Source organism: Rutilus rutilus (genome assembly GCF_951802725.1).
Source record: "Rutilus rutilus genome assembly, chromosome: 25".
NCBI lineage: Eukaryota > Metazoa > Chordata > Actinopteri > Cypriniformes > Leuciscidae > Rutilus > Rutilus rutilus.
In genome coordinates this window covers 10,424,016-10,442,592 of record NC_140229.1, presented here as the reverse complement: position 1 = coordinate 10,442,592, position 18,577 = coordinate 10,424,016, and the positions used below count along the sequence as shown (strand labels likewise).

The window sequence follows — 18,577 nt, the reverse complement described above, 5'->3', positions numbered from 1 at the left end:
AATTTTAGAGAACATTGGTTGATGTAGCCCTTTACATTTCCCTTTATGAGTGAAATTCAAAATTCACCTCCGCAATTCATCAATTCAGGAAAAAAAAAGTCTAATAGAAATGTGTAGAAAATATGCTTGCCAGTTTATGACAACTACAGTAGCTCAACCATTTTGTATTTAATGCATAGAACTAATACCAAGATGTTTCAAGGGGTAAGGATATTCAACAGGGAACCAGTATAATGTATTTTGATCAACATGACATAAGCAATTGATAATGTATGCAATGTGTTCAAAATAATGAGAAATTCCTTTTATGATGTGCACAAGTGACTAGATGGAGGTTGAACAAGTGGTTTTGAGAAGTTCAGTTGTAATCTGAGAAATGCAACAAAGCGATTGAGAAAAAGAAAAAAAAAACTTTCCCCCCCAAACGATCAACGCTACAAAAGAAGACGTAATCATGATATACCGCTGCTGACCACCAGAGGGCGTTCCTCACCAGCTGGATTATTAGAGGTGGGCAATACTGCACATTTGGTATTGATCTGATACCAAGTAAATGTAACACAGGTCAGAATTGAACTGACTGGGAAAAAAAAGAATATAATTTCACCAAAAACGCTGAAAAGATGCAACAAAATGTGTAATCGAAGTCATTGTGTAATTTTAAATAACAATAAAGGGGAAAATAATTAAAATAACTAAACACAGAGTGTGACACGTTCAGATTGAGATGTTTATTGAGCTGTTATATTGTTTGAGGAGTTACTGTGATATTGAATTTTCTTTTTCTTTTTTCCCCTCTTTCATATTTTTGATGTTTTAATTTGGTTTGGTATTTCCATTTCAGAGTTAAATAATATAATAATGCTAAAACAAACCAAAATCCAAAGGATTAGCAAAAGCTCTAATTTAAATGATTGAACTGCAAGTTAATACAATGAAATATCTACAAACTATAAACTATTCAATTAGAATGTAAGTATAGATAATTCAAATAACATTAGAGCTGAAAATAACACACTGAGAACAAATCATTCATTTGTGCTTTTATTTTTATTTCATTGTTATTGTAATTTTATTTAATCCACATTCAATCAGTCTTTCAAACAAAATATAAATTGGTACATTTTCTAGTCATTGTCTGTGTTTATATGTACATTTATTCATTTAGCTGACGCTTTTATCCAAAGCGACTTACAATTGCTATATATGTCAGAGGTCGCACGCCTCTGGAGCAACTAGGGGTTAAGTGTCTTGCTCAGGGACACATTGGTGTCTCACAGTGGATTCGAACCCGGGTCTCTCACACCAAAGCCAAAAGCAAAAGCCGGGTCTCTCACACCAAAGGCACCATATGTGCCTTATAAATACTTGCCCTCTGTAGTAAACCTAAGCTTCTGGTTCATTACCTGGTGTAAGAAGTGGATAAGGTAAGGTAAAAATAGTAAATGTTACAGTACAGTGTACAGTTAGTGGCAAGCCAGCCAGTAGGGCATTATAGTCAATATTTTTATGTGTGTGTGAATCTGAAACTTTAAAGTCACAAGAAACCAAAATAAACTTAAAAACTGAAGTGGTGCAAATAGTGTCAAAATATTTGAAATAGATGTTTATTGGCCTACAATATACACTGAAAAAATAAAAACCTTGGATCAACTTAAAAAAATTGAAGTAATCAATCACACAAAATATTTGACATTGACTCAAAGTAAATCATTTAATTTAGTTTAACCTGAAAAGTTTAAATCCATGCAACCACTTTTGATGCATGCGGCACAATGACTATACTCAGAACACAACACATTTATATGTATTGTTCAATAAACTGACAATATTTAACATCTGTTTCAAATGTATGAAGATTAACAGTCTGCTTCACACAAAAATACTTTGAGCCCACAAATTTGTTACAAATTAATCAAATCATCACTTGATGACATCACATTAGTAGTAATATTAAATTAGGAAGGTTTGTCCTGACAGAACACATTTCACCATAAAACATTCTAAAATAGCCTACAATTAAATGTTATGACAGTATTGTATACCTATTTCAAATGTATATGATGATGAAAAGTCTATTTCAGCTGAACACCAGAGACAAATCCTGTAACTGCCCCTCAGACAGTGAACAGTGGAACTCCTATGACATGACAGAGTTTGCAGAGCTGTAAGCTCTACATTTAAATACAACTAATTTATATGTAATAGCTCAAACAAAATTCTGAGCCCACAAAGTTGGTGGCTTCAAGTATCAGTCACTTGATTGAATCACTAGTGTCACCATAACAGTGATCAGTGTTTCCATTAGTTGGGCTCTTAACTCTTATTATATATTTTGTCTTTTTTGGCTTTTGTGACAGTGTGTGTGTCAAACACATTTGCAAAAAGCTAAAGTGAAATGAGATCAGGTGATGATGGTTACCTGTTGATGGTTTTATAATCATCATGAAATAGACTGATTCACTGAGGTTTTTTATAATCTAACAATTATGTTGTTCCACTAATATATTCACATCACAAACCCTGTGTTACTGCAGCATGAGATCCAGCAATATAACAATTGGTTTAAATCTTTTAACAAACATGAATTAAAAAAAATTGGCCTATGGTGACATACACAGATATAAAAAATCAGCGTATGAATCTCAACAATGGTGACAATCACAAATGTGACAACATAATTGTTAGATTAAAATACCTCAGTGAATCAGTCTATTTCATGATAATTATCAACAGGTAACAATAATCACCTGATCTCAATTCACTTTAGCTTTCTTTGCTGCTGCAAATGTGTTTAACAAACACAGTCACAGCAGTCAAAAAAGACAAAAGATATAATAAGAGTTAAGAGTCCAACTAATGGAAACACTAATCACTGTTATGGTGACTTCAAATGAAACACATTAGAGTTAAAAACCTGTTCATTCTCAATAAATACTTTTGTAGACGTCTGACAGAAATAAAGTCAGTCTGGTTAGTAGTAAGTGAAGCTGGTAATGCTGTTTTTGGAGTTGTTTAATCCTCCTCTGTTTCATCTGAGGCTGTGGCTGAAATTGTGGCTGAACTCCATATTTAATATACACAGATTTTTGGGCTACGATAAGGTCCAGTTCTGGTTTATGTCTTTGCTCTTGGCTGACATGTGGCATTGCTATGCAGAGGTGTAAAGTCCAGATTCAGAAAGTAAAAGTCCTCCTCAGTATTTTGTTCCAATCACCTGGATTTGCTAATTCAGACAGGAGAGAGAATTAATTAGTGAAATCTGCTGACTGAGTTTATGGGTGGAATAAACATATGGCAGGACTTTTACTCTTTGACCCCTGGATTACCCACCTCTGCCAGTATCAATGTTGCTCGTAGTTCTTCTGTGTCGCAGCCTGGCTGGAGGGGTCTGTTGAAGTGAACAGTCACGGCCGCCGCTCAACAGATTGTGTGCGTGTTCTTCACAGACAGTTCAACTGTGACGCACTTTTTTTTTTTTTTTTTATCCTTTATTTAAACAGGTCAGGTCAGGTCAGAGAGCGGGATCTCCAACTCAACAATGCGCATGTGCAAATCATGCTTAATCTAATAAAAATGCTTTGATCAAATAAATAAATTCAGTTTAATATCCCGCTGCCAATTTATATTGTATCCATGTAAAAAAAATTGATTCAACCATAAATATAAAACTTTTACTTTAAATGAAAAAACGAATCATTTTAAGCTATTTCAACGAGAAAATGCACATTAAACGAACAACAGCAATCTAAATTTCTAAACTCCTTGTGGTGTAACTTCAAAAGAGGTCACAGTTGTTTTCCTCATAGCTGCAAGGAATGTTGAGGCATGCAAACGAATGAAAAAGTTGTTTTTCCTTAGAACCTATGCATGCAATTTGCATATTAGCAAGAATGGACTGGCAAATCCTGTTTTGAGCTACACTATTGGAGGTTTTGTTTCTGCACTTCTGTGGAAAGCAGTGTCATATGAGACGAATGCATCATGCTCAATCTAAATACATTTTCATGACCACTAAAAGATTTTGTTATTTGTGCTCTTGACACACCTGTAATTAGTCGTGTGGATGGTTACTATATATGTTCACTGGGCAGGAAAGTAATCAGTGTATTTGTTACGTTTTGTGCGTCATGAGGTCAAAGTTTGATTTTGACAGAAGAGAATGAGTATTTTATTTTGACCTGGAAGTTTGAGGTTTATATTTTGAGGTTTGTGCAAGTTGGTGTAAAGTTTTGAGATAATTGTGAGAAAATGGTGAATAGTTTCATGAACTGTGTTAGCAATCAAGAAGAACTGTAATAATTAGATTGAAAAGTTTTAAAGACAAATTTATACTGACTTGTCTTAAAGTCAACTTAAATTCTTTTTAAAAAAACATAGATTGGCCATCTAGGTCAGGATAGATCGGCCTATGTCCGGGGTGGTTGCTAGGATATTCTGGGTGGTTGCTGGGCTCTTGCTGGGGTGTTGCTAGAGTATGTGGTTGGTAGGGTGTTCTGGGTGACCACACAGACATTCCCATCTAATTTCTTTCTAACGTTAGAAAATTCAAAAGTTTTTGTTGCTCTTTAACAAGCAGCCTATGTAATATTAATAAAAAAGGCTCATCTTCTTTAGAGATACAAGTGTAGAAACATTTAGAATCTGTTGATGTTTTTCATAGAGTAGGCTACCTCGATGAAATCAAAAATGAAATTTTGTTATTTAACAATAACAGTATATAACAATAAAGATGATTAGGCTACTTTGTAGGCCTATTTGTGAACACACAATTATGTACGTCAGGCCATAAATCCCAAAAAACTACGCATTTGAACTTGCTTTGGTGTTGCCACACTTTGCCACCTTATAAGCAAATTTCTAGATCCGCCCCTGGGTGGCGCGTGTGTCGGGTTAGTATAAGGGACAGGAATTCAGATGTCTCATTCTCATAGAGCTCTTAGTAAGCAGTAGCAGTAGATTCAGAGGACACCGGGTTTGGTTCATCAGGCGCAGGGATGCCCGATGCAGGAACAGACATGGGTACGGACGGCGGGAGGATTTTTGGGATGAAAGCTAAGGCTCCCGTAGCCACAGAAAACATCCAGTCTTCGTCTCTAAGCAACGGTCCTCCAGCTGACATCCTCCGAAACTTTTATTGCACGAAAAAAGTTGGGAATTATCTGATCGGGAGGAAGCTCGGAGAGGGGGCGTTTGCCAAAGTGCGAGAGGGGCTTCATGAGACCACCGGCGAGAAGGTGAGATTTGTGAACACTTTGAAAATGGCATAATAATAGTTTATAAGTAATTTGTTTATTTATTTGTTTATATAATTCTCTAAGCACGAAACTTGTTTGAAAGAGAAATAACAAAATAGAAATTGGTCAAAACCCAGCCAAAACCATGACTTAGGCTAAATGCTGTTGTAGGCTATTTGTTATTTCCAGTGAAAATGTAAAGTTAAAAAGAGAAATAACATCTGTCTAAATTGTTTTGGTCAAACCCCCCTCAGTGTAGTCAGTGGTATACACCACGAGTTGAATTCTCTATTGTACTTGTTATTTAGGCTATAAAGACAGTGCGTGCTATAGAGACGCATTTAGTGTGATCGGGTTGGACTTGGAATCATTAAAAATATATATATTGGTCTACTTTATTTCACTTCTAGATCTGAGCTGTAGATAAACGAAAAATATTTCGTTTTTATTGAGTAAACAATACAATGACAAATTTTTTTTTCACATTTACACTAAAAATTAACTCTATGACAACCAAAAACAGAAAAGATCAAAAATTTTTGCCAACTATCTGATTGTGGCCTGCTTTTATCTTTTATCATATTCTTAGTCAATAAATAATAATGCTTTAGGAACATAACAAATAATTCTAATTTAATATGTTTCTCTCTTTTGAAAATAAAATATTTACCAAGAAGCACAATGGTATTTAACAACATGTTTTCTTCTTCAAGCACACCCCAAATTATATATATTGGTGACATTAGTAAGATAAGTCCTTGCTCATATAACCAAGCTGCCACCTTGTGCCAAAAACGAGCTACATCTGGACAATACCAGAACAAATGTAAAATGTCTTCCTCTTCTTCTCCACAATATCTGCAATTATTATCCTCAGTTATTCTCCAGATTTGTAACATTTTCTTTGTTGGTAGAATCTTGTAAAAAAAATTAACTTGAAAGGCCCATAAATATGTTGAACAAGATGATTTGTACAAATTCTTAAAAATATTTAACCAAGGAAGCGGAGTATCAAACATACTCTTCCAGTAATCATGAAAATAATATGGAGAAATTGCTGTATTTTTAAATGATACAAAGAAAGTATACATATCAAAATTAACTTTTCTATGTCCCAACCATTTATAGTTTTTTATTGCCGGACGGCAAACGCCTAGGTGTGTATTTGAGTCAATTAATATTGTTTTCCAAGCTGGGGAAATTGCTGATATCAACTGCAGATACCGTAATTTTGAACAAAAGTCTCCATATATTGAAGTAAAGGATTCATAGCTAAAAAAATCTCTTTTATCATTCAGTAAGTCATTTACAAAAAGTACATTATTATCTAAAAATACTCAGGTTTTTTATCTATGCAAATATTTGAGTTTAGCCACAATATCTGCTGTTTAATCTCTAATATGTTATCTGGTGTAGAAAACTGAAAGCAAAACCACACAGACAAACAATTTCTGAAAAAAAAGGGAGAGATCAGGGAAAAAATGATTCAAAGTTACTCCTGATTCTTGATCTAGTTGAAAAAAAGGATAAAGTTTGGCTATTGATGATGCACCACATTGAGCTATGAATAATTTAGATGAAAACCAGTGTTGGTTATTGTATAATCGTTGGATCCAAGCACCTTTTAAGGCCATATCAAGTGTTGCAAGCCTCTTCAATCCTAAACCTCCATTTTCACGTGTATTATACACATATGTACGTTTTATTTTGTCAGTTTTACCATTCCAAATAAAATTAAAAATAACCTTTTCATATGTTTTCATAAACAGTGTATCAGGTGAAGGCAAGGCTTGCAGTAAGTATGTAAATTGTGAAAGTATCAATGAGTTAATTACAGTTACTTTTCCAAATATAGAAAGATATTTGCCTCTCCAAGCCTGAAGAATTTTATTCATTTTTTGGAGTTTTTTCTCAAAATGAATCTTTACAAGGAATTCTTTATCTACTGGTATATGTATACCTAGAAGATTAACAGGGCCTTCTGAGCATTGAATAGGCACAATAGAGGAAAATTTATTTGATCTTTTTAAAGATCCAATTCTAAGAATAGAGCATTTATCGTAATTTGGTTTTAAACCCGAAAGTAAAGCAAAGGAATCCAATTCTGTAATAAGTGAGTCTAACGACACAACATCCGGTTTTATGTAAAATGAGGCATCATAAAAGGATTCTAACCCATTCACTTCCAATCCCTTAATATTTGCATTATTCCTTATTCTAATGGCCAACATTTCAATTGAAATAATAAATAAATAAGCTGAAAGGGGGCAGCCTTGCCTCACTCTTTTAGATAGAACAATTTTATCAGAAATATGCCCATTGTTAATTATTTTACTGCAAGGGTTTTGATATAGTACATGAATCCATTTAATAAAACTCTCACCAAAGTTGTAAATGTTTATTATCTATTGTTTGTTGACTGTGAATATGTAACTTCCTCTATGAGTAGGGTGTGTTTTTCTTTTTAACTGGCTGCTGTCTTCCTTTGTATTATGTTCTATTGGGTGAAGCTTCTATTTGCATACTTAGAAAAAAAGTCGTTTGCTCTTTCAGTGTGAGTGAAATGAAATATCTTCACTGATCAGATAACATTCTGATCAGAAGCGCATTTACACTTTTCAATGTGTATGTGGACAACAGCCGGATACAGGTCGCATGTTAATGACAAGTGTGAACGCAGCCAAAGGAGCATCAAAATAAATGTCTTTAAAGGCACACTATGCAGTGTCTGTTTTTCTCAAACAGCGACCCCTAGAGTCGCTGTGGAGTACTTGTATTTAACGTGTTGTAAATACCACTCACGCAGAGCCGTGTCTGCACTCTTCTGACCGCGCTTTCTTCGTCGACTCTGCCATGAAATGCATGCTAGTGTCTTCCATTGAGGCTGCTTCATATGTTGTTGTGCCATAAAGCAAGTTGTGATTCTCGTGAGATTTGTCAGGGTGTCACCTCTCAAACTTGCATTGCTGGTTTTGCCAGCGGAGCCTTTTTTATCATGTAGAATTATTTATAGAAATGCAGTTCATATTTGTTTTTTACAATGGGGCTATTGAGTTGCACTGTAGCTTATTGATTTGAAATGTTGATAGCTAAGCCTGATTTGAAATGTTGAATTGAATTCACAAAAAGACAAATAAAAAAATCTGTAATAAAATAAGAACAAACAAACAATTTACAAGCAATAGCACAAATAAATACAACAAAATAAAGATACAAATAATTTTTTGTCAAACAGTATTATTGAGGAAAATAACAGAAATTGAATAAGGAATCAAACGTAAAATAATACTGGATTGTCTTCCATTAATAAATTAAATACAGAATAATTCTTTCAAATAAAGCTACAAAAGTTATTCATTCAAGAGCAGTGAGTGTAATGTTAATCAAACAACAAAAAAACAAAAAGAAAATCAGAGACTATTAGGACTATTTGGATTATTTGTTGGCTGTGAGGAGACCGACAAACGTGAAATAAGAGTCCCATCTGTCTTAGTCTGGCTCACCTCACCGGTTCAGGGCTGTTAGAATAATTCCATACATAAGGAGACCAATAAACAGTCCTGTTGTGTTTTCTATCTTGACGAACTCTCCTTTTTATTAACCTTCACAGGTGGCGGTGAAAGTGATTGACAAGAGAAAGGCCAAAAGGGATTCGTATGTCACAAAGAACTTGCGGCGTGAAGGGCAGATTCAGCAGATGATCCGACACCCACACATCACCCAACTGCTGGACATCCTGGAGACGGAGAACAGCTACTACCTCATCATGGAGCTCTGCCCTGGTGGAAACCTCATGGACCACATTTATGAGAAGAAAGGGCTGGATGAAAGAGAAGCCCAGAAATACGTACGCCAGCTAGTCATGGCAGTGGAGCGTCTGCACAGGGCAGGAGTTGTTCACAGGTGAGAAAACAAAAAAGTCACAGGGTGTGAGGTCATCGATAAGGAAACTTTAAATGAGACTTTCCAAAGGAACAACAATAACTGAATTCATTCTGAAAACTAACCAATTGTATAAACTCTGTAAGTCTTTATTAGAGCACAATGGGCAGTTAAATCTTTTTAAGAACTATTGTGGCATAGTTTATTTATAGTTATTTTCAACAGAGACTTGAAGATTGATAACCTCCTGCTTGACGAACAGGACAACATAAAACTGATCGGTAAGCATTGCCTGAGATTTACATTATGCAAGGTTTGCTCCTCCTGATAGGTTTACTTAACATCACAAAGTCACACTAATAAGTCCTAAAGCAGCGGTTGGGAACCTATGGCTTGTGAGGCACATCTGGCTCTTTGACAAAAATCATGCCGCCAGGTCTCTCACCTTTTACCAACAAATGATCGATAAAAAATTAGACCCACCTTATCAGCTTTCTGCATAAAAAGCAGCCAATTACAAATCCTTTGTTGTACAGTCTACAGAAGGTAATGGAAAGTTTATCATAACATATTTCAAGTTGTACCGGCAAAAGGGCATGTTCAGTGCTGTATCATGATAGAAATCAACCGCAAACCACTTATGTTTCTATGGTAAACTAGAGCTCCTGCACTCAGAAGCTTGTTTGTGTTAATGCTGAAAAGAAAGATTTTAGAGCAACAGCGAAAATTTATAAAAGTATATAAAAAGTGCCTGGACAGTAACATATACTTTTATTGAAACTGGTGCTCTGCTGCACCAAGAGACATCTTGAAGCATTCCACCGGGTACTTTCGCTTTTGCCGCATCACAGACACCTTTTATACTTAAATATACTTAAATGTCCTTTTATACACCAATTATAATATATGCATTATATAATATATAATATATTTATAATTATAAAAATGCATTAACCAAAAACAAAAACAAAGCATTTTCTCTTTGGTCAAAAAAGGTTCCTGACCCCTGACCCCTGACCTAAAGTGATGTGACATGAAAGTGTTCATCTGTAGCATGTGGACTGATTGAGTAATCAGAATCTCATTAAAACCGAACGACCTCTCACCTCTCTGTGAAGACTGTTGGCAAACACATGGCCTTTATTTACCAATTGTGTGTGACAGATGGGGTTAGTGTTGGGAAGCCATATACACTTTTGCATCCCTCATAGTGGGAAGGTATTTAGAGTCAATCCCTCTATGAGCCAGTACACATAAACATTGTCTTATACACAACGCTCTCTCTGTTTCCCCATACAGATTTTGGCCTCAGTAACTGTGCGGGAATTCTGGGATACTCTGATCCCTTCAGCACACAGTGTGGGAGCCCAGCATATGCCGCACCAGAGCTTCTCTCAAGGAAGAAATATGGGCCCAAAGTGGATGTCTGGTCAATGTGAGTTTGCTAAATGTGAAGCACCATGTTTCAAGTTCACATTGAGTACATATTTTATTCTTGATTTGACTTTATGTATGTTTTTGATTGTAGAGGGGTGAACATGTACGCCATGCTGACTGGTACCCTACCATTCACTGTGGAGCCATTTAGCCTGAATGCTCTGCATCAGAGGATCGTGGAAAAAGATATGAACCCTCTACCTCCATCTATCTCTTCAGGTATTTACAGAACTGCATATCTCAGATTTTCAAAAAGATATTTATGACCACAAAGATCACATCCAAACAGGAACAAGCAACTATTACATGCTGAAAATGAGCCTGTGTACTCCTACCAATTACATTCTAATGGGTATCATGCTCCAAAAGTTGAGCATGAATGTAGTCTTTGTGAGAATTCACCATTTTTTAGTCCAGTATGGTGCTTTTGAATGCATAATTGAAAAAAAAATTGGGATGGTCTGGTGTCCACTGGTGTTTTAAATATCTCAGGAGATGAAAGACAAATCTAATAATCATAGATTTCATAATCATGAGAATCATAAATGCCACAACATTATATGCTTGTCCTGATAAATAATGATTTATTTGTCCTAATAAATAAATTAAACCTAGAGACTGACCAAGGATGTGCTTATAATTTTCTTGTTTACTTAAAGTAGCATTGCACAAAGTCCTCACTGCTTCCTGTCTGTGTTCACAGCTGCCGTCAATCTGCTGAAGAGACTGTTAGAGCCTGACCCCGACAAGAGACCCAACATCCACCAAGTGATGACCGACTCGTGGCTGCAGTTGGGCAACCCTCACACTGGAGTTCCTTACTTAAATAGGTTAGTCATCTAATATGCTTTAAGCTAAATTGCTTTATTACACCTTTTATGACATTGTGACCTAAAACATCTCCTTTTAACTCTCAGAATCCACACTGAGGAGATCAACCATACGGTTCTGCTCCACATGACTGAGAAAATGGGCTACAAACACAGTGAGGTGCTGAGTGCGGTGCTCTCTAACAAAGCTTGCCACACACTGGCTGTGTACTTCCTCCTCAACAACAAAATGAAGAGACTCTCAAAAGAGTACAGGGTAAGTTTGAGGAACCAACATCTACACGATTATCCTTCATAGAACCTTGTCAGATGTGTTTCCTGAGTGTTTAACATACTTTCTTTCTCACAGGAGAGACAGTACAACATGGAGAAAGAGAAAAAGAGCGAGCTGTTTCAGACCCAGTGGAGGAAGCACATTGAGAAGATCCCAGTTCCACCCAAATCTCGCTGTGAGCAAAGGCCCCACCAAGGAGAAGAAGCAAAGAACTGGTAAGTGCCTAGACTGTATACACAGTTAAACATAAGCCGCTTTCCGACCGGAGGAACCTTTTCACAGTTCCTAGAACTATTGGCTAAAGTACCCGTATGTTCCTGTGGTGCGAACACGCCGACTAGGAATGACTTTAGTTCTAGGAACTCCATTTGGAGGAACTAATTTAGCTCCTACTTCAGAGTAGGGTCTAAACCAGCACTATAGGAACTACCCGTGACGTTAGTGTACGCTGATGACCGAACGCATGCAAAACACCAGCACCTGCCATTTTTAAAACAGCTATGTAAACACACAGATTATAGCCTATATATTTACTCCAGAAACTAGATACAAAAGCCACTTTCCGACCGGAGGTACCTTTTCACAGTTGCTAGAACTATTGGCTAAAGTAGCCGGATGTCGGCGTGTTCGCACCGCAGGAACTAGGAACGATTTTAGTTCTAGGAACTCCATTTGGAGGAACTAATTTAGGTCCTACCTCAGAGTAGGGTCTAAACCAGCACCATAGGAACTACCCGTGACGTTAGTGTACGCTGATGACCGAACGCACGCAAAACACCAGCACCCGCCATTTTTAAAACAGCTATAATGTAAACACACAGATTATAGCCTATATATTTACTCCAGAAACTAACTATACAAACATGGAAAACAGTGATAGATGGGTCTCTAAACCTTTATGCTGAAGAGAAAATCCAACGCAATTTTGAGGGGACCAAGCCAAACATGATTATGTATTTCTGCCCAGCTAGCAACACTGGACATCGACCACACGGCATAGGCTAATATCCTTTTTTTCATATACTGTCTACTTTCTATAACAGTTCTATCCAATAACATATTAAACAGTACTGTTAGACAGATCGCTAACTAATAAACACAGAGAATGCGAGTATTGTTTGCTCTGGCGTTCTCAGCGCCGTCAAAATAAAGGTCCATCGCTCCGTCAAAATAAAAGTCACCGTGCTTGCGTCACTCCCTTACCCCTCCTACCAGTTCCTATGGCCACTTGGCCAGTGCGAATGCAAACAGCAAAACCGAGTTTGGGGGAGAGTAGTTCCTATAACTAAGTTCCTGTAACTACTTGGTCGGAAAGCGGCTAATCATGGAAAACAGTGATAGATGGGCCTCTAAACCTTTATGCTGAAGAGAAAATCCAACGCAACTTTGAGGGGACCAAGTCAAACATGATTATGTATTTCTGCTCAGCTAGCAACACTGGACATCAACCACACGGCATAGGTTAAAGTCTGCGTGAACCGGAAGTTGCAAATGACTTTTCTCCAGTGTTGTGACGTATTTCCCAGTGAAAAGGAATATTGACCAGAGGGCAGGGTTTTACTCTAGCGCTCCTCCTCTCCATCTCTCAATCATTACAGACTAACGATTTGAGGGGAGTGGTTAAGCGTTTCCCAAACCAAGCCGTCAAACCTACGTCCTCAGAGAAGGAACGCCATTCCAGACCGGAAGTAACTTTTCAAACTTTGATTAAAGATTATGACGGCAAACAATTTTTTTCTGTGTATTAACTTGCACGGATTAATTGTTCACCACAAGACTAGTAATATGCGCTTAACAAAGTAAATAGGGTCAATTTTGATTTCAGTTGGACTTTAATAACTTTTTTTTCATATACTGTGTACTTTCTATAACAATTCTATCTAATAACATGTTAAACAGTACTGTTACACAGATCGCTAACTAATGAACACAGAGAATGCGAGCATTGTTTGCTCTGGCGTTCTCAGCGCCGTCAAAATAAAGGTCCGTCGCTCCGTCAAAATAAAAGTCGCCGTGCTTGCGTCACTCCCTTACCCCTCCTACCAGTTCCTATGGCCACTTGGCCAGTGCGAACGCAAACAGCAAAACCGAGTTTGGGGGAGAGTAGTTCTTAGAACTGTTTAGAAGTGGACAGTTCCTATAACTAAGTTCCTGTAATACTTGGTCGGAAAGCGGCTATAGACATGTATGAACCAACCATGTGGTTAAGATGTGATCTGGCACACAATTGATGCTGACTTAGATGTATGTGACAATAATTGACAGAATGAGAACAAATGGAACATATACGATGGTACAAATGAAACTGTTTTTTAATATAGCTCTTTGTTGAAGGCAGCTTTGGAATAAGCTCTGTTGCCTGAGGGATCATTAAAAAAAAATTTCTTGGCAAATAGGTTGACAGTAAATCAAACAAATGTAAAACCTTCAGGGCTGTTCAAGATCATCAGAAAGATCAAGTTGAAGATTAAAGATGACTTCATTTCACACACTCTCTCTTGCTTGTTTGCCAAGTCATGTGACTATATTGAAGTATTTCAAGCCTCAAAGATGCTTCAACTCCACAAACTCAGTATAATGTGTGAATCGTACAGTTGGTTGAAATTTTCACTTAGGGCGATAGTTCACCCAAAAGTGAAAATGTATACAGCCACTCACCCTCACGTCACTCCAAACCTGGAGCACAAAAGATAATTTTTCAAAATATCTGCTTGTTTGTTAAGGTCCAAGGCTGTTTTGCCTGACTTTCATTGTATGAACAAAAACAGTGGAAACGTTCAACAACATGTAAAAATGTAAATGTCCTGCACTAAATTACAAAAGACTTTCCCTAGGCCATCAGACTTTCTGCATGACAGTACTATAAATATATTTGCTTGTACAAATAAAGACACGAGTTGGATCTGCCCTGAATCAAACTCTTTCTCTTATCAATTTCAGGTCTTCTGAAAGCTGTGACTGGAGGTTTTAAAGATGTTTACTCAGGACGTGGTGGTTGCATCACGTCCTCCACTCTGGAGTACCTGGAGATCCACCCCCTGTTCCCGAACAACCCACAGCCAGCCCATCCTACACCCGAGACCCAGCCGCCCCAGAAAGACAGCTCCAAAGAACCCTCAAAAGCTGTCAACATCCCTGTTCGCCCACCTTCCTCCCTCGGCGCTCCTTCCTCGGCTTTCGCAAGCAAGGAACCAAGCAAAGAAGCTCCTCCATCACCATGGTACAAACTGACCAACGGAGCACTTTCTCCGCCTCGACATGTATCTGCTTTTCAACACGATTGCTCATACTTGAAGAAGGCCACGATCCCCAGCCCACCTGTTCTCATCGTCAAACCTCAGCCCAAGAAAAGTCCTTCCACTTCAGACTGGTCTAGCTCCTCAGATTCCAGCGGTAGCCCTCCCAGCAGCGGGGGTAGCGAAGAACCCGAGAGCCCTCAGCACCGCAGCAAGTTCCCTTCCATGGGTATCGGGCAGATTTTAAAGAAAAAGCTGCCGCCCTTCAGCTTCCAGCTGCCCCCGTTCAGGCCAGAGCCTGCGGTGGAAGTGGAGTCTCCAACTCCCTACCATATGCAAACTCTGCTCTGTGCCTCAGGGGCTCTCAAAACCCTGCGCTGAGGATGAGAACTTTTCGATTATATAAAATCATATGTATGCAGTACCGTATTATCTCATCAACAATGCTTGCCGTAACACGCAGAACAGATACATTGCTAACCCCACGGGGAGTTATTTGGCATGTCATACACAGCTTGCAGAGAACATAGAACACAAATAGATCTTGAGGTAACAAAGCCCCAGGACAGTAGACACTGAAAGCCAAGTTCACATACAGCAGCACGTTCAACAGGCTTCTAGTTCAAGTGCCATGTAGCAGCTGTGCCACAACCTTTAATGCACAATTCTTCTGTGAAACAAAGCTGTCACTGCCCACAATAATGTGTGTACTGTGTAATACTGTGAAGCTGCTTTGATACAATCTGTATTGTGAAAAGCGCTATACAAATATACTTGACTTGACTTGACTTGACTACTGATATATGTTCATTTACAGTTAAACAACAAAAACTGTTAATGAATGGTTGGAGGGTTTTTTGATAGTGCACTTATTTGAGCAAACAATATTAGTGATTTTTAAACTCTTACTTTATTCAAACTCAAATTGTAATTACACTCAGGTCAATGCTTCACTTTTCCAATAGCCTCACTTTTAAACCTGTAGTGAAACGTCAGTATTTTATTGAAAGACAACATTCCTCGTTATTTAGCCTTCGAGTTGAAATTGAAGATTTTCAGTTGTGGCAAGCAGGGCGATGCTGGTGGCACGATTGCTAAAGAGTGTCACCTGCACGCCACACCAGCCTCGAGTCTCACGGAATGAGATCTGGAAAAATAAAAGGAGTGATGACAGTGATAGATAAGAGAGGGCCAGGTCTGTACTTTGTTTTTTAGTTTTTTTATGTTTATATGCGGCAGTCGTCCATGAGGGGCTGCCGCTTTACTTTCGTTTTGTGTTTGTTTAGTTTTGAATTAAGTTTTTATGTTAAACGTTCACCAGTTCCAGCCTCCTTCCTCAAAAAAATTTATTTAAACAAACAAACAAACAAACACACAAAACGAAAGTAAACCAGCGGAGCATTATGTAAAGTAATAGATTGTGCAATAGTGTATACTTGATGGCTGACCTGGTTATAACAAGAGATTCAGATATGCCTGACATTGAACTAGAAGTGTCTTTAATTCCATGGGTTTAAAAATTATTAATGCTGTCATTTTCACATTAGATTTACAAAGCAGACCTCTTTCACATTCATGTGCACAGAAAACTTATGAGCTGTGAACACATTTCCACATCTCAACTGCACTCTCGCATGCACACCAGGCATTTTTTTTCCCAAAGCGATGTCAGTTTTTTGGTGACATGTCTTTGTACTTTTGTTATGGTGGAGATAAATTTGAAGGACTTTTGTAAGTTTTGTATTGATTTGCCAAGTCAAAGGACATATTAATGGTGTTAAATCAATAAATAAATCATTAAATAAATCAATAAATATATATATATATATATATATATATATATGTGTGTATACTATGTATGTATATGTATATGTGTATATATATATATATATATATTGAACGATTATTATTTAGCATATTCTTTCATGATAATCTATAAATCGCTCGTGTGGGAACTGTTGTAAGATGCCTACAGAGTGACATGCTATTGCATTTGTGTTACGTTAAGTATTGCAATAAATGTGAAAAGACGGATGCGACAGCTTGAGCAGACTCACAAATGTGCTCTACTACAACAACTCTTCCTCTTATCAACACTGCTTGTATTACTGTGGGCGGGGTTTATGTAAATATTTGGGTTTGTGATGTCACTAACCCGGGAGGAAGCTTTTGTAGTTCCTACCAGCCGTTTGTTATAGTCCTTAAAAAGCGATTTCTGTAGAAGAAAATATCTCACTTTGCTTTGAACTAGAGTCACAACTTTGCAGATGTTGTTTGTTTAAACAGCAACATAAAACACTAACTAAAGTTAGAAAAGTGAAATTAACCACCCAACACTCTATTATACACCCTCTTGTGCCCCTGTACAGGAGACCAAAAAAAGAGGGTGGGGGTAGAGTGACCCAAATGCAGTCTCTTCAATCCAGAGACTGTAAAAAAAAATATGGACATAGTGTCCGTGACATCACCATAGACAGTATAAGAAATGGACACAGCGACCCCATAGACTTCAACAGAGAAAAGTGAAGTCAATTAGAAGCACTCGCTTCCTGATGGCTGAGCGTACTGAGCAAACTGAGCTTGACGACGTAGATGTGACGTGAGCAACCTGTCTGACAGTTGTAATCTTCTAGTAGCTGTCTCTAGAGAAATCTGAATCATTCCCTTCCGAATCTTGCAGAGACGGAGAGCGTGTGTAGGACCCTTGACTTTATCGGACTTTATGCCTCTACGTCCCCCCGATTGCCTGCGAGCTTCTCCTCCTGTCTATACAGTAATTTCTCTACTGTGCAACAGAGAGTCGCGTGGTTATGACGCAATCGTTAGCCTATTTTTACAAAAACTGCTTCTACAGGGCCATAACGTAAGATACAAGGTAATGGAGCCTTTTATACATTGTCGTGTTTCTTTAGAAATAAACAATGGATAAATAGAGTCTTTAAACACCTCAGATGTAAAGTTATTCGCTGTCAAAGTGATGCCAAAATGAATGCGAGTCAATGGAATGCTAACAGCAGGTGATGGCTTGCTAACCAATGGCGGCCCCCAGGGAAAGTACGCTTTCCGGGTGCTGGATTACCCCCTTGGATATCACCCGTAGGTTTCTGAAGAGCATTTCTAAAGCCTAAAGTGGGCGGAGCCGGCCGTCGCCATCTTGGCAGCTCGTCAATCCCGATAACAGAAAATGGGCAAAGAGGCGGGATGTGCGTGGAGCTGAGGAGTCTGGATGCTGAAAGTCAGACCTTAGTTTCAGTAGTCATGTCAAAGCAATAACTAAATCAGCATACTATCATCTGAAAAATATTGCAAGAATTAGATGCTTTGTTTCTTAGAGACTTAGAGAAACTTGTGCATGCTTTCATCACCAGCAGGGTGGATTATTAATGGACTACTCACTGGCCTTCCCAAAAAGATCATAAGACAGTTGCAGCTCATACAGATCGATGCCGCCAGGATTCTGAGCAGAACCAGAAAATATGAACATATCACACCAGTCCTCAGGTCTTTACACTGGCTCCCAGTTAGATTTAGGATTGATTTTAAAGTATTATTACCGGTATATAAATCATTCAATGGCCTAGGACCTCAATACATTGCAGATATGCTCACTGAATATAAACCCAACAGATCACTCAGATCATTAGGATCACATCAGCTAGAAATACCAAGGGTTCACTCTAA

At 37.9% G+C, this 18,577-nt stretch overlaps 1 protein-coding gene across 1 annotated transcript; it reads left to right on the top strand.

Annotated features, from left to right (window-relative positions):
* Positions 1–4,957: 4,957 nt before the first annotated feature.
* On the top strand, positions 4,958–15,677 carry LOC311284638 (hormonally up-regulated neu tumor-associated kinase homolog A-like). Its single transcript, XM_084399799.1, is given in 10 exon segments — positions 4,958–5,237; positions 8,848–9,140; positions 9,345–9,400; positions 10,419–10,554; positions 10,648–10,775; positions 11,260–11,386; positions 11,474–11,642; positions 11,736–11,827; positions 11,829–11,875; positions 14,601–15,677. Coding segments are annotated over 10 exon segments (1,965 nt in total). The 5' UTR covers positions 4,958–4,997; the 3' UTR covers positions 15,278–15,677.
* The last annotated feature ends 2,900 nt before the right edge of the window (positions 15,678–18,577 follow it).